This window comes from Peromyscus eremicus, chromosome 1 (genome assembly GCF_949786415.1).
Source record: "Peromyscus eremicus chromosome 1, PerEre_H2_v1, whole genome shotgun sequence".
NCBI classification, from domain to species: Eukaryota; Metazoa; Chordata; class Mammalia; order Rodentia; family Cricetidae; genus Peromyscus; species Peromyscus eremicus.
This window is the reverse complement of record NC_081416.1, coordinates 80,351,418-80,376,745: the sequence shown is the minus strand read 5'-3', so window position 1 is coordinate 80,376,745 and position 25,328 is coordinate 80,351,418. Positions and strand designations below refer to the sequence as shown.

The 25,328-nt window shown below is 46.6% G+C and overlaps 1 protein-coding gene across 1 annotated transcript in view; it reads right to left on the bottom strand.

Annotated features, from left to right (window-relative positions):
• The window catches only part of Gga2 (golgi associated, gamma adaptin ear containing, ARF binding protein 2), a 36,649-nt gene that overhangs the window by 7,574 nt on the left and 3,747 nt on the right, over nt 1-25,328 (bottom strand). Inside the window, exons 2-10 of the mRNA XM_059267449.1 lie at nt 20,672-20,756; nt 19,187-19,262; nt 15,973-16,071; nt 13,785-13,908; nt 9,847-9,950; nt 5,972-6,052; nt 5,364-5,501; nt 1,829-1,910; nt 738-863 (exon numbers count right to left, since the gene is read on the bottom strand). Of these exons, the coding sequence (XP_059123432.1) occupies nt 738-863; nt 1,829-1,910; nt 5,364-5,501; nt 5,972-6,052; nt 9,847-9,950; nt 13,785-13,908; nt 15,973-16,071; nt 19,187-19,262; nt 20,672-20,756 (915 nt within the window). The remainder of the gene's footprint in view (nt 1-737; nt 864-1,828; nt 1,911-5,363; nt 5,502-5,971; nt 6,053-9,846; nt 9,951-13,784; nt 13,909-15,972; nt 16,072-19,186; nt 19,263-20,671; nt 20,757-25,328) is intronic.

The window sequence follows — 25,328 nt, the reverse complement described above, 5'->3', positions numbered from 1 at the left end:
AGTGGGGCTATAAAAAAAAAAAAAAAACCCTGTCTCGGAAAAAAAAAAAAAAACAAAAGGAAAAAAAAGACTCCATTTAAATGTCTCCATTTAAATCCTACTGGTGTCCTCCTGGAAGACGACACCATGCCTCTCACCAACCAACTTCTGCCTCAGCTGGGTGCTGGGAAGCAGCTTGCCATAGGCATTTGCATGATAAGAAGCCAAAGGACTCAGTCCTCCAGGCATTGAGGTCCTCCTTTTCCCTTGGCCCCTCTCATCCCCCAGGGCAGCAGCTTAGGCTTCTTCTTTAGTTTAGACACCTTTGCAGTTTCTGGTCAAATTCATCTACAGTACTCAGAGATACTCAGACCCAGCTCCAAGCAATCCTGACTTAGGAGGTACAGGTCAGAGACTGAACAGTATGCAATTTAAAAAAAATTTTTTTTTGAGCAGTGCTGAGATATAATCTTGGGCCTTGTGAATGCTAGGTAAACCCCTACTACTGAACCACTAACCATTTCCTTAGTCTCAAGCTCCAGGAGCACTGGAGAGAGATCAAAACCTGGTACAACACAGCCATCTCCTTGCATGTGCAGCCACAGTGGAGCTCTAACCTGGCAGGCTGTGTGATGGCTCCTGGGGCGCAGGCCTGTGACCTGCAGCCTATTTCTACAGAAAAGGGGACAGAAGCAAGCTCTCTCGTTCTTGTGACTTGCACACTGCCCTAAGGCAAGAGGCTCACTCTTGGCACGCACCTCTGGTGACAGGAATGTCTCCCACGGTACCGGTCGCTGCGTTCCCAGCATTGACTCGACCCTCCACCACCTGTTTGTACAGCAGAACCCCCTGAGTGAGAAGGTCATTTGCTTGAAGAATCTCCGCTGAGGAAAGAGCAGATTTAGAACTCCTCAGTGTAGCAACCACCATCTATCTTTTCCTAGTCACTCCATGTGGCTCTACCAGGGTCGGCACACCCAGGACCCCTGACCTTTATCATGTGACCGGGTTCGTACCGGGTTCATCACTTAAGTTTAGCTCTGCTTCCAACTATCCAAACACTAGCAGCAGTTAACACTCCAAACGCTGTTCTTTTAGTGAGGAATTTTTTAAAAGACAAATCAACATAGATGTCACTATTTAAAAAATTCCTTGCTACCTGATTCAATTATTGAAAGATTTTTTCATTTCTGGAGAATGGATACACGAATCAGCTTTGTAGCCTGTACATTTTACCAGTCTGGAAATAAAGATCTGGTATTCCCACGGAAAATTCGACATCCTAACTGAAGCATACTTAATAACAAATAACCACACCTGGCCATTATATGCTCTTAAGTCTCTCAGTTACACCTGAATTTGACAAAGCTCCTGAGTTATCTGTCAGTTGCAATCTAAGTAACAGAAAAACATCACCACAGGAGGATACAGCCAGCAAAACATATTCAGAGAACCTTACAAGTCAAGGAATCTGTTTTTCATAGAAGGAAGCGGAAGAGGAGAAGAAAAGGAAGAGGGGGGAAGAAACAAAGGAGGAGGAAGAGAAGAAAAAGGAAGAGGAGGAGGAGGAGGAGGAGAAGGAGGAGGAAGAGAAGGAGGAGAAGAAAGGAAGGCAGGACACTGTTTCCTGGTCTTCCACGGAAAGGGTCACACAATGTCTCTCACAGATTTCTACTCTTTTCCTGGTTTCTGACCCTCACATTTCTTATTCAAGCCTGGAGTCTTCTGAAGTCAGATCTAAGCCACCAGCCCACAGCACACTCAAAGCTATCTGTCTTGCTGCTGGCCTCACAGCAGCATGGCCCGGAGGACCCCATCTATTTTACTGCACCCTGAAAACAGCTGTTACCCAGTGCGTCGTCATCGTCGGTGGTGTCGCTTGCTAGGCGGAACAGGGTCGGCCGCAGCTTCTCACATCTTTCATACACAACCTAGGGAAACAGAGCCTCGTTCACACCCTCACACCCAGGCCCCACGCAAGTCCCCATGTGTCTCCCTCAGCAGCCTCAGACTGAAGGCTTCTTCCTTAGGCTGCGTCAGATCCGTGACTACAGTTCTGAGGTAACATGACAGTCAGAAAACTGTAGAAGTAGAAGGCTGGGGCTTGCCTCTCATGCATGAGGCTCCAGGTTCAATTCCACCCCCCGACACACACACCCACCCCAAAGAGGGGGGAGGACACACACAGAGAGAGAGAACACATTTGGGTTAATCAGGAGTAGTGGTGCATGCCTGTATCAGCCAGCATGTGGGAGGTGGAAGACGAGGAATGAGGAGGGCAGGGCTAATTCAAGCTACAAAAAGACAACTCTAGATATCAAATGTCTCTCCTTGTGACTTTGTTTCCCTGCTTGGAGAAGGAGCTCAGTGAGGAAAGGTGATTATTGCCAAGCTTGACAGTCTGAGTTCCGACCCTGGAACCTGTTTGGCGGAAGGAGGGAACCAACTCACATCAAGTAGTCCTTGGACCTCCGCTAGTGCATTGTGGCATGCGACTCCCCAACCCCCAATAAATCAATGGTAAGAAAGAAGAGAAAGAAAAAAAAAAAAAGAAAAGGAAATACATGGGGCTCCATGTATATAACTTTTTTCAAATAAAGGAAAATCAAAATAACAAAACAAAACAAAACCACATCTTAGCTCAAGAAAGCCCCCATGTTCCCAGGCACACCCTGGCAGCTCCTTCTCAGGGGCCCCTTCCTGGCTGAGCTGCAAGAACTATAACAATGGAAGAACGTCCCTGTCCCCACTTTGTCGCTAACATGCTGCAGAGGATTTCCTGTCCCAACAGTTCTGATGGCGCAATCCCTTTACAACACGTGCCTAATGTTCCCCACAGGGTCCCCCTGACCCCTGCACCCCAAAGCCGTTTTCTTCACACTGAGAGGAGGGGGGAGAACTGTGGACAGCTCAGCAGCTCCACGCCCCCTCCCTCAGTTACCTCCCTCCACAGGCCCGGCCTGCCCAGGCCTCCTCTCTGCCTGCGGCCACCTGCGGCTCTGTCCGAGGCCTTTGCTGGGCCTAAGTGCCAGCTGGTGGTGTCCTGTACAGGGCAGGAGACACACTGGACTCCACTGAAATTAGAAAGCCCGTCTCAAAAGAAAAAGCAAACCAACCAAACAACAACAACAACAAAACCCCACAAAACATTCATCCCTCAGAACTGAGGAGATAGTCCAGGCAATAAAATAAAGTCCCCAGAACCCATGTAAAAAGCCAGGTGTGGTGGGACTCGTCTGTATCTCAGTCTAGGGGAGGTGGAGACAGGAGGACCTCCAGAGCACACTGGCTAGCCAACCCGGAGTACTTGTTGAGCTCCAGGCCAATAAGAGATCCTGTCTCAAAAAACAAGGTAAATGACAACTGAGGAATGACTCAAAGGTTGACCTCTGACCCCCACAAACATGCATACATGTGTACGCGCACCCACAAGAACACACACACAAGCACACAAATGTTGTGCCTCAAAAGAAGCTATCAAGCCAGGGGAAAGATAGCCTAGGATTGAAGGGAATAGTCTGGGAAGGAACTTGGGTCTGGAACACATAAAGAACTCTCGCCGGGCGGTGGTGGCGCACGCCTTTAATCCCAGCACTCGGGAGGCAGAGCCAGGCGGATCTCTGTGAGTTCGAGGCCGGCCTGGGCTACCAAGTGAGTTCCAGGAAAGGCGCAAAGCTACACAGAGAAACCCTGTCTCGAAAAACCAAAAAAAAAAAAAAAAAAACAAAACAAAAAAAAAAAAAAAAAAAAAAAGAACTCTCTAAGGCAGGGTTTCTCAACCCGTGGGTCATGACCTTTGGGGAGTCGAATGACCTTTCCACAGGTCACAAACCATCCTGCATATCAGATATTTACAATTCATAGCAGTAGCAAAATTACAGCTATAAAGTAGCAATGAAAACAATTTTATGGGGCTGGAGAGATGGCTCAGAGGTTAAGAGCACTGACTGCTTTTCCAGAGGTCCTGAGTTCAATTCCCAGCAACCACATGGTGGCTCACAACCATCTGTAATGAGATCTGGTGCCCTCTTCTGTATACATAATAAATAAATAAATAAATAAATAAATAAATATTTTTTTTAAAAAAAGAAAATAATGTTATGGTTGGGGGTCACCACACCATGAGGAACTGTATTAAAGGGTCGCAGCATTAGAAGGTTGAGAACCGCTGTTCTAAGCCCAGGTGTGGTGACTCACACCTTTAATCCCAGCACGCAGGAGGTAGGGGTGGGTGAGTAAGAGGCCAGCCTGATCCACACATTAAGTTCCAGGCCAGCCAGCCTGTCTCAAAAACAAACAAATAGACACATCTTTGTAACTTCAGACAACTCAATTAGGGAATGGGCAGAAGATCTGAGCACACGTTCTCTGCAAGAGCAACACATGTGGACAAGTACAGGAATGAATGTGAAACACGGGCCGGAGGAACGGAAGTCACAAGGAGGTACACGCTACAGCCAGCACAGCCGCCACAAAGGAGGACAGGGGTCAGCAGATGTGCAGACCTAGAGTCCTTGCAAGGTGCTGAGGAGGCTGTAAAACGGCACAGCTACTTTAAAACCCAGGTCAGGCCGCTCACAAACTATCTGAACAGCAGCTCCAGGGAGTCCAACCCTCTCTCCTGACCTCCGTGGGCACCCACACATGACAGGCACCCACACACAACAGGCACAAACCACAAATCTTTAAACAAACAAACAAACAAACAAATAAATAAATAATAAAGCTTGCTTCCTACAAACAGGCTTTTCTCTAGGGGAGATGAAAGTGCTCTAAAATCAGATAGTGGTGATCATTACCATTACAATGTGCTAATTATCTCAAGGGTGGTGTTATCAAAAAGAACCACTGATCTGAGAGGAAATAAGAAGGAAGTGGAATTATCTGCTGCTGTTAGGACTGTGAAATAGTGCAAACACTTAGGAAAAGACTCTGGTAGCTTTGTAAAAAGTTAACTGTTCATTTACCCACACCTAGACATCTCAAGAGAAACGTAGGTGTATGTTTACGCAAAATTCTGTACACTGTTTACAGAGCAGGCTAAATTGTAATCATTATAGTCTGAAAACACCCAATTATTCATCAGCTGACGGCATGCATACATACTGTGGTGCATCCATGCAAAAGACATCGCTTTGTATACTAAACTGAAAAACTGATTAAAACTAAGGCGGTAGGCAGTGTCATTCTACTTACAGAATAAAAGGTAAATAATATATCAGTGGCTAGTGAGAATGGGGGAAGGGAAGGATGGAAGAGAGGGATAACAAAGGAATAGGGGAGATTTGCCTCTCCTGACCATGATGGCAGCCATAGCAACACACAGGTGCAATGTATCATGCTTATAACAACAGGTGCAGTCTTAGGTCACAGCTAGCGATTACCTGCAGGGACTCCTGGTCAGGCAGGGCCTGGCCTGCCTTTCGGTACATGCTCAGCATCTCCCGCAGCACCTTCACGTGGCTCCGTACTTCCTCCACTGCACTGACTCGCTTGGAGATTTTCTCAGATTTTTCTTGTTCCTTTGAGGGAAACAAGGAGGACAGAAATAAGAGAAGTCACCTGGGTAACTCCTAAACACCGGAAAGAGAAAGGCACTGCATGCTGGGAGTTCAGGAAGTCATGAACACTAGTGAGTGGGGGTGCTGCCCAGAATTCCTGCAGATGAAGCACAGCCTGGTGACTGCTCAACTGTACATGCAGTCTCAATTCTTCAGGAGAAACAGACTCCTGAACCTAACTCCATCGACAACAACATCTGTCACTAGGGCAGAAGTTCCCCAAGTGCTTTGTGCCATGGACAAAAGAAGCTGGGAGACTTGACAAGGAGTCATGATGCTAGTCACCATCCTGCTGGTCCCATTCAGGATGAGGAGGACATCTCTTCTCCAAGCCAGCTTTTCATCACACCCTTGCACATATCCATATACACTATCCATCATATCCTGTCAAATGCCAGGTCTTCTATAGCGTCAACTGCAAAAATGCCTACCTCCTTGACCAAATTCTTGATCAGCCGGTTTGCAGCCTGAAGATCTTCAGGGTGGTTGCTCTTGAGAAGTCTTGTCAAAAGCTGAAGAGTGAAGAAGAGCAGGTGAAGCTGTAATTCTCCCCAGCCGAGGGGGGGACACAGCAACAGAAGAATTAGCAGGACTATGGCCAACACACTGTATGCAATATCCTTCCAAGGCATACAGTGACACTGGAGTGTGGGTACTGGGACCACGAGAAAAACCAGTGGGTTTCTCATGGGGAAGATGGGAGGATTATATCCCCTAGAGGACATCTGGGGATATAATTTGTAATCATCATGGTCTAAAACCAACCAAATACTCATTGGTCAATGACATGCAACAGATTGCCCATGACTTTGTATGCTAAAACCAAAAATTAAACAAAACTAAGGGGGTAGACAGTGTCATTCTACTTATAAAATAAAAGGCAAACAGTAAGTCCCTGGCTTTGGGAATGGGGGTAATGGAAGGAAGAGAAGGGAGACATTTTCAAATGCCACAACTAGAGAGAGTATTACTTGCATATAGCGGTTAGAAGCCAGGGATGTTGACGGATCCTTTGGGGTACAAAAAAAGGCTTCATAGCAGAGAATTATCTAACTCAAAAGGCCAAGAGTGGGGCTAGACATGCACCATAGTTACAGAGCACTTGTCTAGCATACACACGGTTCTGGGTTCCATGCCCAGCAACGTGAGAAAAAAATATAAATAAATAAATAAATGAATGGATGAATGAATAGATAAATAGATAAATAAACAAATAAATGGATGGATGGATGAATAGATAGATGAATAGATAGATAGATAGATAGATAGATAGATAGATAGATAGATAGATAGATAGATAGATAGATAAATGAATGTATGTTAGGAGTTCTGAGCATGACCTTGGTCACATGCTCGAAGATGGGATAGACTTTCACCAAAGACTTGTTTCCCACTTAATTCTACGCTGAGCAAGATAACCTAAACAGAGTCCCTTGGGGTAAGCTGGACAGCGTGATGGTGTCTTAGTTAGGGATACTACTGCTGTGATCAAACACCATGACCAAAGAAACTCGGGGAGGAAAGGGTTTACTCAGCTTATGCTTCAACATCACATTCATCATCAAAGGAAGTCAGGACAGGACAGGAACTCAAACAGGGCAGGAATCTGTAGGCAGGAGCTGATGCAGAGGCCAGGAAGGATGCAGTTTACTGGATTGCTCAATGCTTCTTTTATAGGGCCCAGGACCACCAGCCCAGGGATGGCACCACCTACAAAGGGCTTGGCCCTCCCCGTCAATCACTAAATTAAGAAAATGCCCTACGCTGGGCGGCAGTGGCTCATGCCTTTAATCCCAGCACTCAGGAGGCTAAGTCAGGAGGATCTCTGTGAATTCAAGGCCAGCCTGGTCTACAGAGCAAGATCCAGGAACCAAAACTACATGGAGAAACCCTGTCTCGAAAAAAAAAGAAAGAAAGAAAGAAAGAAAGAAAGAAAGAAAGAAAGAAAGAAAGAAAGAAAGAAAGAAAGAAAGAAAATGCACTACAAGCTCACATATAGCCCGATCTTATGGAGGCATTTTCTTAATTGAGTTTCCTACCCCAGATGACTTCAGCTTGTATAAAGCTGACATAAAACTATCCTACAGATGGCTAATCTCTGCCAGCTTTCCTGTACAGGAAGTCACCTAGGAGACATATCTTGGGCGAATCTTTGAGGACATTAACAGAGAAGTTTAACTAAGGAGGGGAGGAGACCCACCTGAATGTAGGTAGTACCATGCCAAGGGCTAGAGTCCCAGGCTGAACAAAAGGGGAAAAGGAGAATTCCAGATGGGAACCTGCATCTCTCTGTCTCCATTTCCCGAGCGCACACCTGCTGCCGTGCATTTCCCTCCGGAATGGGCTACACCTTCAAACTGTGAGCCAAAACAAAGCCCTCTTCCCTCAAGTTGCTTTTGTTGGGTATTCAGTCGCAGCAACGAGAAACGTTACGAATATATGCGGCTAAGGAAGATGGTTTTCATCTTTCTCGGTAGGCATGCTGCCATCTCTCCCTAGCTCCTCCCACACTCTGCGACACAGGGCTCCAGCAGGGGAGGAGCCACAGATAAATGCAGTCCCCCTTGCCCACTCTGCCAACACTGACCAGAACACCACTCAGGAGCCAAAGGAAGGAAGCTGGGCAGAACAGCACACTTGTAATCAGCAACTCAGAATACAAGGCACAGGATCAAGAGTTCAAGGTCAGCTTCAGCTATATAAAACCTTGTCTCAAAAAAAAAAAAAAAGGAACAAAACAAGCTGGGACTAGTGGCACACACCTGCAATCCAGCATTTGGGAGGTGAAGGTAGGAAGATGGAGAATTCAAACAGAGAATTCAAACCCACCCCCCAAAAATGTAGCGGATGAAGAAGCTGGAGAGATGGCTGAATGGAATGGTTAAAAGCATTTACACATGAAATTAAATTAAAAATAAATCTTTTTAAAAAAATACACTACCCAGGCTTAGTGGCACACATCTTTAATCCCAGCATTTGGGAGGCAGAGAGACAGGTGGATCTCTCTGAGTTCAAGGCCAGCCTGGTCTACATAGCGAGTTCCAGGACAGCCAGAGCTACAGAGTGAGACCCTGTCTCAAAAAAAAAAACAAAACAAAACAAAACAAAACAAAACAAAAAAAAAACCCAAAACACATAAACAAAACCATAAACCAAATGCTACAAAGGTTATGGCTGAGAGGGAGCAGGTGGACAGCATGTGTCCATGGATGCACACATGCACAGAGCCTTCCAGACCCTGCTAACCAAACAGCACGGCTGACAAAAAGCAGTGTCGAGCTGGAGAGTTGCCTCAGCAGGTAAGAGCACTAACCGAACTTGCAGAGGATCTGGCTTGGATTCCAAGCACCCACATAATAGCTAGAAACCATTTGTAATTCTAGTCCCAGGACAACAGAAGTCCTCTTCTGATCTTTATGGGCACCAAGCATATATGTGCTGCACAGACATACATGCAGGAAAAACATTCATACACATAAAATAATAAATTTTTAAATAGAAACCCTATGACAAATGCTAACCTCATACAAAGGACCATCCATGAGTCAGCAAGCCTCTCCTGTGCTTGGGTTAGCATTTGTCTTAGATAGGGTTTCTACTGTTGTGAAGAGACACCATGACCATGGCAATTCTTAAAAGGAAAATATTTAATTGGGGCTGGCTTACAGTTTAGAGGTTTAGTCCATTATCATCACGGTGGGACATGGCGGCATATGGGTAGACATGGTGTTGGAGAGTTAACTGAGGGTTCTACAATAGGCAATAGGAAGTGGTCTGTCTCACCGGGCATGGCTTGAGCATATGTGAGACCTCAAAGCCCTCCTCCACAGTGACACACTTCCTCCAAGACCATACCCACTCCAACAAGACCACACTTCCTATTAGTGCCACTCACTCTCCTTGGGGGCCATTTTCTTTCAAACCATCACAGCATTTAACTACCTGCCTCCCATCTGATGCGTGAGGACTACAAATCCTGAAGTTTCCAGGGAAAGGGCAATGGGTTGGGTCAGGCTTGTGGGAACTAAAAAGGATCCATGCCAACATGAGCCCCTTTCCTACCTGCGGCCCCCACCCTCCCAATTCCACATGTTACTGAACCAGAGCCCTCAGCCCCAGACTCTCCCACCCCGACAGGAATCCTTCCACAGATAAAGGATGGCACATAGCATGGCATTTATTATGTGGCCCATTCACAGGAAAATCAGACTTCCTGCTATCTCATGGCACAGAAGCCATTTCTCTGCCCCACATACTCTCAGAGGACAGTCAGGTTCCAAGTCCCAAGACAGGGAGGGGATTTTACCTTTGACTTTTCCTCATCAGCATCAAAGATGGAGCTCTTTGGCCAGGGAGAAGGTGGGGGTAAGATTTTATCCATCGGTAGTTTAGGATCTTGCTTTATTATTCCTAAAATGTGAAATTCATGATTAAGACGTTGATATTGAAGGATAAAACCTACAAGTCCCAAATTCCTAACAACTCCATATCCTATTAAGCTGTGAATCAGGCATTAGCAGAACTAGAGGTCCCTGAGGATGGACCCTGCCCTTCATAATTAGCTTTGGGTGTACCTCCCATTTCCCTAGTGACACTCTGCTGTTGTTACTTTTTTGTTTTGTTTTGTTTTTTCTCTAGCTGTCCTGGAACTCACTCTGTAGACCAGGCTGCTGTCAAACTCAGAGATCCACCTGCCTCTGCCTCCCAAGTGCTGGCATTAAAGGCATATGCCACCGCTACCCAGTTGTTTTTTTTTTTTTTAAATAGCCCCTTTATCATGGGAGGAATACATACAATCCACAGCACACATGTAGAGACCAGAGGACAACTTGTGGGAGTCAGTCTCTCTTTCTACCATGTGGACTCCAGGAGTTGAACTCAAGCCACCAATCTTGGCGACAAGTGCACTCACCCACTGACCCATCTCACCAGCCCCAACACTTTAATCTTGAGGAAAAACAACCAAACCAAACTGCCGCTGCTGCCCTCCTTCGAATGTGAAATGCCGTGTGCAAGCAAGGGAGGTGGAGGTAGCAGGCTTTGCTGATGTCCATTGAAGGGAAGTCATCTACTCTCGGTAAACAACGCCATTGTCTATATCTGCTTCCTTTAACTCTCACATAAATTCTGGTCAAAAGAACAGGATCTAGGGGCTGGAGAGAGAGATGGCTCAGCAGTCAAGAACACCGACTGCTCTTCTATAGGACCCTGGTTCAATTCCCAGGACCCACATGGCAGCTCACAACTGTCTACATCTGACACCCTTACACAGACATATGTGTAGGCAAAATGCCAATGCACATAAAGTAAAAATAAATCAATTATTAAAAAAAAAAAAAAAAAAAGAATAGGCTCTAAGTCACAATAGTAGCCCTGGTGGAGATAGGACGTTTGAAACGGTCCAAAAGATTGTAAGATCACAAAGACACTCTATTGTTCTCTCCTTTAAAAGTTAATTCAAACGGATAACTGTCATCACCTGGATATGAAACTGCCTCTCAAAAAAGGTGTAACTTCAAGAAACACGATACACCTGAAGGCATGCTAAAACAATGGGAAGAATACGATTCTCTTAATAAGCTATGTACGTATGTACCCAGAGAATCGCTCCACATGCCGATCCTCACTTCGAAGCTTGCCTACTTTTCTGAGTTATAATTTGTTTGGTTTTTTGGTTTTATTTTTTGCATGTGTAAGATATGTGAATGTTCACGTGTATGTGGGCACATTTGTGTGCATGTGTGTAGATGCCGGAAGCTGATATCAGCTCACTCAATACAGCTAGTCTAGCTAAACTGCTCGCCCAGGAAATACTGTCACTTTGTCCTGAGTGCTGGGTTTACAGGTAGTCACCATGCCTGTCCTACCTCTATGTGAGTTCTGGGGATTTGAACTCTGGTCCTCAGACTTGCGCAACAAGTGCTTTATCCACAAGCTATCTTCACAGCCCTGAGTTCTAACTTTTTTTTGTTTGTTTGTTTTTTTCAAAACAGGTTTCTCTGTGTAACCCTGGCTGTACTGGAATTCACTCTGTAGATCAGGCTTGCCTTGAACTCACAGAGATCTGCCTAACTCTGCCTCCCGAGTGTTGAGATTAAAGACATGTACCACCACTGCCCTGCCTAAGTTCTAACTTTAAAAGCCTTTGAGTATACTCTTAAAAGCCAAAGGGAGAGAGATTAGGTATTGTGATCAATCATTTTCCACCATATCCTCTCGTTTTTCGAGACAGAGTTTCTCCATGTAACAGCCTTGGCAGTCCTAGAACTCACTCTGTAGTCCAGGCTGGCTGCAAACTCACAGAGATCTGCCTGGGAATTGAACTCAGGACCTCTGGAAGAGCAGCCAGTGCTCTCAAACTCTGAGCCATCTCTTCAGCCTCATTTTTAAAATTTTTTAAAGACTTATTTTTACTTTACGTACATTCGCGTTCTGCCTGCATGCATGTCTGTGAGAGGGTGTTGGATCCCCTGGAACTGGAGCTACAGACAGTTGTGAGCTGCCATGTGGGTGCTGGGAATTGAACCGGGGTCCTCTGGAAGAACATCCAGTTCTCTTAACCACTGAGCCATCTCTCCAGCCCTTTTGAAAATGTGTAGTGTAGTCTGACCTTGAACTTCTGATCCTCCTGTTTCCACCTCCTCCAGCAAATCCTACTGGAGTGTGCCACCACAACCCGACCTTATTCTCTTAATATCGGGTCTGTACACAGTTGAGCTGTGCTGGCAGCCTTAGCAATCCTCCTATCTCTCCCCTCCAGAGGACTGTGCACATGCCACGCCCAGAATTTTACCTGGGCACTGAGGATTCAAACTCACATCCTCATGCTTGTACACAAGCAGAGTTACCTAGTAAGGCACCTTTCAGACGTCATCCTAAGGCCCCTCACCCCTCTCCACTGTTGCAGGGCCTCCCTGTGGCTTCCTGGACCTGTAACTCAGAATACATGGCTTTCTGTCTTCCTTTTTTCCATGTACCTCCTCCCTGCAGAAGCTGAGATTCATAGCTTGCCCATGACCCCTTTGTCTTTTTCTCTCAAACTCGATAAAAACTGTCTTCAGTTTCCCTTTGTGTCTATTTTATCTACAAGACTAAGAACTCGTAAAACGGACCCTGATGCCCCAATAACAATTTCACTAAACATCAACAGTCTTCAAACCCCTTGACATAGCTTACTGGTAGAAAGCTTGTCTAGCTTATACAAGTACTAAATAAAAATAGCCACCTAAAATAAAACTCTTCTACAGATAGAAACAAACAACCACAAAACAGCACATATACAGGGTCTTATCCAGGCTATATCACCTCAGGAATTCAAAAACTGCCACAAAATCAGGCCAGAACCTGGTCCTAAGGCCTGTACTCTATGCTGTTACTCTATGTTATGCAGCTCCACGACTCCCCAGGGCCCAGGGATGACTGCAAGACCTCTGTCTGATGCAGCTCCCAAGAGGCTGAGTGCATGCAGCAGGGGAAAACAGCGGTGACGAGCCCAGTTCCTTCTTCCAAAGAGCCTGACATGAAAGGAAACCAAGAACCAGACAGAGCACGCAAAGACAGCTGTCTATAACTCCCGTACTAACAACAATCCCAAGACACTAGGCAACTTGCAATTTAACAACTCTTCCTGAAGTCACAAGTTGGGATCATGGACCAACAACAGCCAGCAACCACTTAACCTAAAATCTAAGGGAAGACAATGCTCAGGAGGAGCCATAGGAGGCAAACCAGTAAACACAGCTCAGCTACTGGGCATCATCCCAGCCCTGGGAAGCTGAGGCAGGAGAATTATGAGCGGAAGGCCAGCCTGAGCTATGTATACACAAAGTTTTACATTTCTTTTTTAATTTTTTTATGGGAAGGACGGTGCACAGTGGGAGTCAGAAAACAACCTGGGAGAGTTGGTTCTCTCCTCGACCATGTGTGTTCCAGAGACGGCAAACACCTTTACCTGCTGAGCCACCTTGCCAGCTCAAGCCTGAGTAATACAGGGAATCTTAGGTAGCACAGTGCTGGCCTCCTAGGCATGAAGCCCTGGATTCAATCCCCAGCACTGTATTACAAAAGCAAAACAAAGCAAAACAGGCCCAGTGTTGGCACTCGTCAGGTGAAGGCAGGAGGGTGAGGAGTGAGGTCTCCCTCGGCTACACAGTGAGCTTCAGGCCAGCCTAGGCTACGGGAGACCCTGTACCCAGAAACAAAACACCACAGTGAGGACAGGAGACGTGAACACTGAGATCAAACCTTGCTTCTTCAGCATCTGATAAGCATCTCGGATCTTCATGTCTTCTGGAAACCAGACCGTCCAGCTAAAGAGGACTTCAATAACTCTTCCTTTAACCTTTTCGGTGGCCCAGGCCCCTAGGTACTAAAGTAAAGAGGAGAATTAGAGAGCTGGGAGGGACTTCAGCTAGCTGGCCAGCACTTCCCCCAGAGAGATGCTGCTGAAGTCCAGATGTGAGCTGGATTGGAGATGAGACACACCCAGAGGACAAATTCCCTGGCACCAGACCCCAAAGCCTCTTCTGGACTCAAGACAATCCAGTCTCCACTATTAATACCAAAGCTCATCATGGACCTGAGCACTGTGGTTTATTCTTATAGCCCTAGTGCTGGGAGACCAAGGTAGGAGAATTGCCACAAATTTGAAGGCAGCCTGAGCTACATGGTAAAATCCTGTCTTAAAAAAATAAACATAAGCCAGGCAGTGGTGGCCCATGCCTTTAATCCCAGCACTCAGGAGGCAGAGGCAGGTGGATCTCTGTGAGTTTGAGGCCAACCTGGGCTACAGAGTGAGTTCCAGAACAGTTAGAGCTACACAGAGAAACCCTGTCTTGAGAAAAAAAAAAAAAAAAAAAAAGTAAAGGAAATAAACATAATAACAAACCACAACAATAAAAATTCCAGAACCAAAGTGCTAGGAGGGTATGCAGGCCTTTTCCCCACACCAAGCTCTCCCCATGGGTCATTCCCATTTATATTATACAATGATTTCCTATCTTCTGTGGGGGTTCTAATGAATTATGGGACCTGGAGGGAGTCCTAAAAACCCCTGACTGGCATTGTGCAATGTTTAGTACCTTGAAGACATTCAAAGCTAGTGATAGGCTCTTGAAACAGGTAGTGTAGATAAGACTAAGCCCTTTATATGAAAGGTGTGGGGAATGTTTAAAAGGAGACAGAGGCCAGGAGTAGGGGCTTATACCTTTAACCCTAGCACTGATTTTGAAGCCAGCCTGGTCAAGGACAGCCAGAGCTATAGAGAGAGACCCTGTCTCAAAACAAAACAAACCAAAAAGACCAGATGGGTCAGAACTCAACTAAACTGTAGGATGCACACAGGTCCCAGAGAACCGTGGCTGGTTCCTGTTGTGGGATATTTGTACACTGTGAAGATGTATTGCTGTGACTGATGTAATAAAAAACTGAATGACCAATAGCTAGGCAGGAGAGATAGGCGGGACTTCTGGGCAGAGAGAGATCTCTGGGAAAAAGATGGAAGTCACCAGTCAGACACGGAAGAAGCAGGATGGGCAGTAGAGAGTAAAGGTAACAACTGAGCCACGTAAAAGAATGTAGATTAAGGTGGGGGGAGGAAGGACCGGGAAGGGGGCAGGGCGGACGAGAAATTAAAAAAAAAAAAAAAAAAAAAGAATGTAGATTAAAAGATATGGGTTAATTTAAGTTATAAGAACTAGTTAGGAACAAGCCTAAGCTAAGGCCAAGCTTTCATAATTCATAGTAAGTCTCCATGTTGTTATTTGTAAGCTGGTGGCCCAAAGAAAACTCTGTCTACAGGTTCTATACAGGAAAGAACTCATATGCACTCAGTGGCAGGTGGGTGACATAGCCTAATACAAGTGCTAGGAATAAAGTACAGGGACAAGGCAAGAGGCGATGTGAAATAGTCACACTTGCTTATCACTCCGCTATCACTGCCAGGAAACCTGGGCCTCATGCACAGTCCCTCACCTCCTGTAGGCCACACAGCTCACAAATAGATGATGCCATTTTGGGGTTTTTGTTTTTTGGAGGTTTTGTTTTTTTGGGTTTTTTTTTTTTTTTTTTTTTTTTTTGGTTTTTCAGGATAGGATTTCTCTGTGTAGCCCTGGCTGTCCTGGAACTCACTATGTAGACCAGGCTGTCCTGGAACTCACAGAGATCCACCTGCCTGTCTTCCCTGAGTGCTGGGATTAAAGGCTTGCACCGCTACTGCCCAGCTAGGTTTTCAAGGAAAAACAGAAATGCTAGCTCTGAACCTGACTGCCCTTCCAAATGTCGGCAGGGAGACAGCTTTTGCATGAAGGGCTCTGCTCCCGACACACAGGCAGGTTCTGTCCAAGACCAGGCCAGCCTTTCATCTGCAGGGTGACAAAGTCTGAAAGTGGGGTACAGGTACAGCATAGTGAGCATGCCAAGTCCACGTACTCACCTTTGGGGACAATACTTTGATCAACTCGTTCAGGAAGCGGAACTTGGCCACCTCATTGTGGAACTTCTCCCCGCAGTAGTTCATGCACATCTCCAGAACCTGCAGACAAGATCCCCATAAGGGAAAGCCAGTACCACAGGCTCGCTCGCCTTGAAGCACCACAGGCTCGCTCGCCTTGAAGCACACAGCAGGCTCACCTCGAGGCTTACAGAGCTCAGCTGCTGATGTGTAGAATCAGAGCTACCTCTCCCTCAAGTCCTTTCTTAAGACCCCCAGCCTTTAGGAGAAAGCAAACACCTTCTGATGAAGAAAACTTTGCTGAGCTGAGGCTCAGCTGGTAGCCTTTGCTAGCAGGCTTTCAGCTCTCAGTTCCAGCCCCAGCAGCACAACTGAGTGAGCACACCTGTAATCCCAGCACTTGGGAAGTAGGCAGGAGGATAAGTTTTGAAATTCATTCTTAGCTACATTGCTGAGTTCAAAACCAGTCTGGACTACATGAGTTCCTGTACCAAACAAACAAAACCCAAAACAGCCTGGTCTACAGAGCAAGTTCCAGGACAGCCAGAGCTACACAGACAAACTCTATTTGGGGGGGGTGGGGGGAGGAAGATGGGGCTGGAGAAATGGCTCAGCAGTTAAGAGTACTGGCTGCTCCTCTAGAGGACCCAGGTTCAATTCCCAGCACCCACATAGCAGCTCACAACTGTAGCTAAAGTTTTCCTGCCTGGCCCACAGTCAGGACAAATCTCTCTCACCTGCCAGTCCCACAGCCTCAGACCCGACCAAGTAAACACAGAGACTTATATTGGTTACAAACTGTATGGCCGTGGCAGGTTTCTTGCTAACTGTTCTTACAGCTTAAATTAATCCATTTCCATTAATCTATACCTTGCCACATGGCTCGTGGCTTACCGGTATCTTCCCATGCTGTTTGTCATCATGGTGGCTGGCAGTGTCTCTCTGACTCAGCCTTCCACTTCCCAGCTTTATTCTCCTCCTTGTCCCGCCTACACACAACTGTCTGTAATTCCAGTTTCAGGGAATCCATGGCACCAGGCATGCATGTGGTGCACATATCTGTGCATGCAGGCAAAATACCCATACACATACAATAAAATAAATAAATCTTAAAAAAGAAGAAGGCCGGGCGGTGGTGGTGCACGCCTTTAATCCCAGCACTCGGGAGGCAGAGCCAGGTGGATCTCTGTGAGTTCGAGGCCAACCTGGGCTACCAAGTGAGTCCCAGGAAAGGCGCAAAGCTACACAGAGAAACCCTGTCTCGAAAAACCAAAAAAAAAAAAAAAAAAAAAGAAGAAGAAGAAGAAGAAGAACACTAGCTGCCCTAACAAAGGACCTGAGTTCAATTCCCAGTTCAATTCCCAGCATCCACATGGTTACTGTCTGTAACTCCAGTTCTAGGAGATCTGACACCCTCTTCTGGCCTTCCCAGGCACCAGGCACATGTGTGACACATGTGATGTACAAACATACATTAAGGTAGACAAAACACTGATACACATAAAATAAATATTTTAAAATGCCAAAAACAAACAATGGCCACATATGGTGACACACATCTTTAATCCCAGCAGAAGCAGGTGGATCTCTGAGTTGAAGGCCAGCCTAGTCTACCCAGCCAGTTCCAGGCCAGGAGGGGCTACACAGTGAGACTCTGTCTTAAAACAACAATGTCCTCTGTTAAAAAGTGCCATGTCAGTGTCCAGAAGAAGTTCAGTGGGATGTTTAGATGACTCTGGGCAAGTAAACCTGGCCTCCAGGTCTCCCCGTCCCCAGTGGTAGAAACCTGGCTCACAGTGCCTAAGAACTGCTTGCTCCACTACCCTTGGTTTCCAAAGGCAAGCTAGGACTGCATTCCTGAGCCCAGACTAGTTTTTCCTTTTTCTTTCTTTTCTTTTTTGGAGACAAGATCTCTCTATTACTTATCCCTAACTGTTCTGAAAATTCATATGTAGACCAGGCTGGCCTCAAACTCAAAGATTAGCTTTCCTCTGTCTCCCAAATGCTGGGATTAAAGGCATAAACCGCCGGGGGGGGGGGGGGGGGGGGGGGGCGGGGCGGCGCACGCCTGTAATCCCAGCACCCGGGAGGCAGAGGCAGAGGCAGGTGGATCTCTGTGAGTTCGAGCCCACCCTAGTCCAGGACAGGCTCCAAAGCTACAGAGAGAAACCCTGTCTCGAAAAAAAAGAAAAAAGAAAAAAAAAAAAAAAAAGGCATAAGCTACCATGCCCCACCCACAATGACTTTTAAACATATCAAATCAATCTGTTTGTTTCTGAGACACAGCCTCCTATCATAGCCCTGGCTGACCTAGGACTCCCTATCTAGCCCAGACTAGTCTCAAACTTACAGCAATCCCATTGCCTCTGCCTCCAGAACGCTGGAATTACAGGCCTGCACCACCACACCATTTTTCCCCCAGGCTGATCTCTACCTGGGATCCTCCTGCCTTGATCTCCCAAGTGCTGGAATTACACAGCCAGCCTCCAACTTTCTTTTACAGATAGTAATTATCCTTATTTTTAATTCTTGAACTAGGAACTACTTCACTTTTTTTTTTTTTTAAAGGAGGGGGAGGCTGGAGAGAGGACTGAGTGGCTAAGATCTGCTCCTCTTCCTGAGGAACCAGGGTCAATTCCCAGCACCCACATGAGGTTTTACAACTTCAGGTCCAGGGGAACCTGTGTCCTCTTGGACCTCTATAGACATCCAGGAATGCATATAGTGTACATGCTTACATCTAGGCAAAACACTCATACACATAAAAGTAAACCCTTTTTTGTTTCCATTAATATCTACATATTCAGATATTAAAATCTGGGCTTTTGGGAACACGAAAATTCCAGTAACACTGGCCCAAACTTAGGCATGCCAAGCATGATCGAGGCTTGCACAGCAGCTGTCCTGTATAGACACAGCACAGCACAGCCCAGCCCGGCACTGCACACACCAATTCCAACTTTCATTTGTGTTCACTCTGTCGGTTGCCAGCCCTGTTCTAAGTCGGGGAGGCAAACAGATGTGAACCCCTCCTTTCCTTCTCCCAAAGCGGGCTAAGGACTATCATAGTACGCATCTGGGAAACCCCCTAGCCTGTTGTCAATGCCTGGAAAGGAGAACTTGTCTGGTGACCTCAGTGCTCTTTCTAGAGTTGGGACAGGAATGTGTGGGCTGAGTGCCCAGCCAACTAACTCACCGTCAGGGCGTAAAGGGCTTCCTTCTCTTGTGGAGACTGGATCTTGTGGGCCAGTAGCCAGGGCGCATGTGTTGGGCTGAAGAAAAATCAAAACAGGACTGCACTCAGGGTGGGGTGGCCCACCTAAGCAACCTAGCAGCACACACTCATTTCAAGCTGCCCCTCTTTCAGAAAGGTGTCCCAAAGCAGAGGAAGGGTATACCCGGCAGAGCTTAGGCACACACCTGTGAGACACTGATGCCCTCCCACCCTAGCTCCTCCGTCTGTAGTACTTGGAGCCAGCATGTGCCCGGGCTACATCATACTCCCCTTGCCACTCCCAGAACAGCAGGCTCAGAGCAACGTAGACGCCATCCATCCTATGACAACTACTCAGTGAACACGACATCAGGAAGAGTGAAAGCTGAGCATGCTCCAAACAGCTGACTACGGAGCACCATGTAGGTCACCATCTGCATAAATTGCTATTTCTCAGCTCCTTTGCAGGGGCTTTGGAAATAAATCCAAAGCAGTCTTGCTCTGGGGTGGAGATGTGACTCAGTGGTGGAGTGCATGCTTAGCACACTTAAGGCTCTGAGTCCAATTTTCATCACCACAAATAAAGAAATAATAAAGTAAAGCCTTGCCGTTCCTTCTCCTACGTAAAAGAGTGTATTTAATCATAATAATAAACAGGGTGCTAGGAGATGGCTCAGCAGTTAAAAGCACTTGGTGCACATGCAGAGGATCTGGGTTCAGTTCCCAGCACCCAAAGGCAGCTCACAACTGTCCCCAAAACTCCAGTCCAGGGAATCTGACCTCTTCTACTCTGTGGATACCAGGCAGGCATGTACTGCATTTACATACATGCAGACAAAACACACATAAATTTAAATAAATCTTTCTTAATTATTTGTTTGAGACAGGGTTTCTTTGTGTAAGAATCCTGGCTGTCCTAGAACTCTCTTTGTAGAACAGGCTAGCCTTAAACTCACAGAGACCTGCCTGTCTCTGCCTCCTGAGTACTGAGACTAAAGGGATGCACCACCACACCCAGCTTTCTTAAATTTTTTAATCATAACCAATGCATCAGTATGTTTCCCATCTTTGGGAAACCTAGTTCAATGTGTTTTATAACATAACACAATTTAAAAAAGTCTTAGTTAAAAAAAATAGCCAGTCATGGTACAGTTGCACCTTTAATTCCAACACTCAGGAGGCAGAGGCAGGAGGTTCTCTGTGAGTTCAAGGCCAGCATGGTTTACATATGGAGCTCTAGGGCAGCCAGGAATTCATAGAGAGACCCTGTCTCAAAACAAACAAACAAACAAAAAAAACAAAACCAAACAAAAAAAGCAATAGTGCAAAACAATTTTTTATTAAAATACCAATTTGCTTAGATTGTGGGGGGAGAGGACTAGAATGAAATGAAAACATTCCCAGCTGCAGGCCCCCGAGACAAGGGTCTGATGCCCCCAAAGTCAAGTGTGTCTCTAAGGAGCTTACCCATTGGGGTCGGTGTTCACCTGCTCACAGAAATTCTGGATGGCTGACCAATCCTGCTCCACCGTGCTTGGGTCTGTGGCTTTGTCTGTCAAGGAATCAACAATAAAGTTAAAGAAAGCATAACCTAAGAAATGTGTGCCTTCTGCATAGGCTGTGACATCATCGCTCTAGAGGTCAGATCAGTGGGCAGTGGCTGAGAGGGGCAGGGACGACGCCTGTGTCGTTCACCGCAGTCAAGTGCCATGTGCCAGCATGGTTAGGCCGTTCCTAAACATATGCTGGACGCATGAATGAGAAAACTGATTAGTAAGCAAACGGCCATTTCTAGGGCCAAACTGGTCTGTGTGTACCTTCTTCAATGTCAGGAGCCCCCATCCTGGCTTTGCATGGTGGGTGGTTGGCTGGGGTAGCATTTGGGGGCTGTCAGTTTCTTAGCCCCATAACAGAGAGACAATATCCCACCACAGGGAGTCTGTTTTGGTTCCAGGTTTTTCTACAACATCCTTGACTCTGGGTGGTCCACCCTTGTCCTGGCCGAGATCTATTTTCAGGGGTGAAATCTGATGTTACTACTTCTCTACCCCAGAAGTCTTTTCCTCCCCTCCGATGCCTACCCTGTCTTTAAGACTCCTCAGGAAATGAGATGGATCCCTGGGTAAAGGCACTTGCCAGCAAGCTCCGTGACTTGAGTTGATCCTACTTGGTGGAAGGAAAGAACTGACTCCAAAAAGTTGTCCTCTGACTTTCACTTTTGCACTGTAGTGCGGCACACACACACACACACACACACACACACACACAAACATAATTTTAAGAACTTTTAAAGACTTCTCAGAATTCCTTCTGCTAGGAAAAAATGCCCTCCTGCTGTGGGATAATGCTTTTGTACACTGGTTTAATAAAACGCTGGTTGGCCAGTAGCCCCATACTGCTCCGGTACCAAGTCTCTCCCCTCCTGATTACCCAGGATTCCATCCTCAACCTAAAGTCAGCTGACTGCCTCCTCCTACAGTCACATCCACGTCACGTGAGGTCATATGAGAATCAAAGCTCCCCTACCCCAACATCCACACACGCAGGGCCCGATCTTGCAGAACCCTATCTGCCAATCGGATCACAATTCAAACACGACCCTTTCCTAAAGACTGCTTTGGGAGCTGGAGTGGAGCTCAGGTGTACAGCGCTTGCCTAGAACATGGACGCTCTGGCTCCATCCCAGACCACAAAAGAAAAAAAAATTTCCTTGATCTGTATCTCCCACCACACACAAAATAGATGATGTCTGACTCCTCAAAACTTTTTTTTTTTCCTTTTTTCACAGGGTCTCACTATTTTGCCAAGGCTGGTTCTCAACTTCCCAACAGCAGGCACAGACTGGCATTTTAATGGCATTCCTCTCCAACCACCACTTTATGATGGTGATCTCTAACTCTACCCTAAATAATCACAACCATCAATTAATGTCCCCGAACTCTCTGACTGTTTCAATTATAAAATAAGAAACATAGTTTTATTTTGGTTTTTTGGTGTTTTCAAGACACAGTTTCTCTGTGTAGCCTTGGCTGTCTTGGAACTAGCTCTGTAGACCAGGCTGGCCTTGAACTCTGAGATCTGCCTGCCTCTGCCTCCCAAGTGCTGGGACTAAAGGCTTGCACTAATATGCCCGGCTAGGAATAGAGTATTTTCAACTATTATGTGATTTAGGGATAGTGTCCAAAGTGCCGGCACAGAGTAAGTAATCGATAATTATTTAATTCTCAATAGTCTCTGCCTTTTCCTATTTAAAAAAATGCATATACTTTATTGTACCTACAGAGATTAAAACCCTTGAAGCCGTATGCCACATTATTCCTCTAGTGCTTAGCACAAGGCTTTCCAAATAGGTATGATATACAGATGCTCCCTGACTAACCATGAAGTGACTTCCCATAAAATTACCCTCAATAAGCCAGGCAGTGGTGGTGCAAGCCTTTAATCCCAGCACTCGGGAGGCAGAGGCAGGAGGATCTCTGTGAATTCAAGGCCAGCCTGGTTTACAGAGTAAGTTCCAGGACAAGCAGCATTATATAGAGAAACCCTATCTCAAAAAACAAAAAATAAAACAAAACAACACAAAAAGACTACCCCTATAAACCTTACCCTCCAAAATCTGTAAGTTGGTGAGATGGCTCAGCTGGTCAAGCAACTTCCGCCAAGCCTGCCAACCTCCGTTTGACCCCTGGGGCCCACATGGTGAAGAGAGATAACTGACTTCGGCATACACTTGAACATAACAAAATAAGTAACATGTGGCTGGAGAGATAGCTCAGTGTCTAGAAGTGGGTACTGCTCTGCTGAGGACCTGAGCTCAGTTCCCAGAACCCATGTTGGGTGGCTCACAGTGGCCTGTAACTCCAGCTGCAGGAGTCTTGGCACTCTCTTTTGGCCTCCTCAACATCTACACTAATATGTACAAACACACATACACAAAACTAAAAAGAAAATAAATCTTTAAAAAAAAAAACCCAAGTTGCCTAGTTATTCTAGGTCTAAGGACCATCTGCAGATATTTAAATAAATTTTTCAACAGTGATTTTCCGACTCGGTGCCTGAATCACCTGAAGTGATTCACCATTTAAGCTTCAGCTTCGGAACACAACAGGGTCAAGGTTGACACCTCTTAGAGCTGGAGGCAGAGGAGAGGACCAGGAGAGCCCGACGTGCAGAATGCAGCCTTCTCCTTCATTCCCGGGAGGAAGGGTCCAGCACAGGCAGGGTCCACTGTGGCAAGGGAAGTTAGAAAGCTCCCAAACCCTTAACGGGGAAAGCAGCTAAAGGCTCCGCGTGGCATAAGATGTTTCCTCTTTATCTGCTAGATTTGGGGTGAGGACTCGCTCAAGGGTCACTTTTATGTTTCCTTTCTCTAGGTGCTTTTTTAAGTGGGACACCATGACAAAGTCCTCAGAAGGGCTGACATTGATGTTATCGTCTCGCCCTTTGCAGCTGAGGAAACTCTGTTCCAGGCACAGAGCAAGAAAACCACACAAACGAAAGTTAGGCCCCAGGTCAGCCTGGCTCCAAGTCCTGGTGGGAAGACTTGGCTCCTTGACAAAGGCAGGAAGGAGGGGACTGCTCACCTTTACCTGCTCCAGCACCAGAGCATGGCCGGCACTTAAATAAGGAGATAATCACTTAAAGGAGTGTGTCTGCTGTATGGGGCTAGGATAGCCAGCTGGGCCATGGCTGACGCCAGAGAGTGGCTATTTCAGTTCTGAAATGCCCCTGAACACATAATCCCTGACTGTCCAAGCTATTTCAGAGGTCGCAGGCAGCTACAGAGAAAGTGACCCCCAGAGGACCCAGCAAGTGGGCCTGATAGGAACAACAGCTGCTGGGATCTGTCTGACACAAATCTAAACCAAAGGAAGAGCTGGGGGGATGGAAGGGGACAGCCAGCCAAACCCTTGGAGGACACTCTTCTTTGTTTTGTGACTGTCACCGTCCTCAGGGCACTGAGAACGGACATCCAGGCCCCTTACTGAGCCTGTCCCTGGAAGGGACAAGGAGAGTCCAAGAAATAACACTGTTGTCACATACTTGCTTAATAAAAAGTGTTCCTGAGATTTGCTGCAAGCCTGTTCCTGTTCCGCTCTGGGTCAAGGGTATTAAGACAGCAGCAGAGATCCTAGTTGCCAGTGAAACGGCCCCTGGAGTGACCATTTGAGAAGCCAAATGATCTCAGCCAGCTGCCAACCAATCGCCAGGGCCATGACTCTGTCACTAGAGGCAGAGTGTGCTTGCAAGGGGAGCCTGGAGGCTAGAGGCTGGGTCACCTCTGGGAGCCCAACCCAACCTTCCAGCAGTGCTCCCTGCCCAAGGAGTTTTTCCCCAGGGCCACAACCTGGGACCCCACAGCCCATCACTCAATTCCGCCTACAGGGAAACCGGCCAGGACCAGAAGGAATGCTGTGATCTGGACTCCAGGCTAGCAGAGCTGCGCAGCTCTGGATTTTGAAACAGATGTAGACTGCAATCCAGAGCCCCGGGGGTGGAATAAAAGTGGAGAGGGAAGGAAGATGTGGGAGCAAGTCCAGGCAGAAGCAAGAACAAGGGATCCACTTTACTTTTCATTATACTTCATTTTTACTAGACCAGAGTCAGAATCCACAGTCAGAGACCAAGGTGACCACATGCCCTGAAAAACAACACAGGACTGGCAACACTTGAGGACCCCACCCCCACCCCCACCCCCACCCCCGCAGCAAGCCAGCTTGCATTACATTCATAGTAGCTCTCAGAGTTTTTCATTAGGGGTAATGCTAGAGCACTCACATGGAATAATGATAAATGCACTGGCTGGCATGGTGTTGGTTAATTGGCAATTCCAGCTCTCAGGAGGCTGAGACAGGAGGACTGCCATAAGTTCAAGACCACCTTGAGTTAAATACCAGTTCCAGCCCAGGCTACATAGCAAAACTCTGTTAAAAACAAATAAACATAGCCAGGCGGTGGTGGCGCACGCCTTTAATCCCAGCACTCGGGAGGCAGAGCCAGGCAGATCTTTGTGAGTTCAAGGCCAGCCTGGTCTACAGAGCGAGATCCAGGAAAAACGCAAAGCTACACAGAGAAACCCTGTCTCGAAAAACAAACAAACAAACAACAACAAAACCCAAAACCC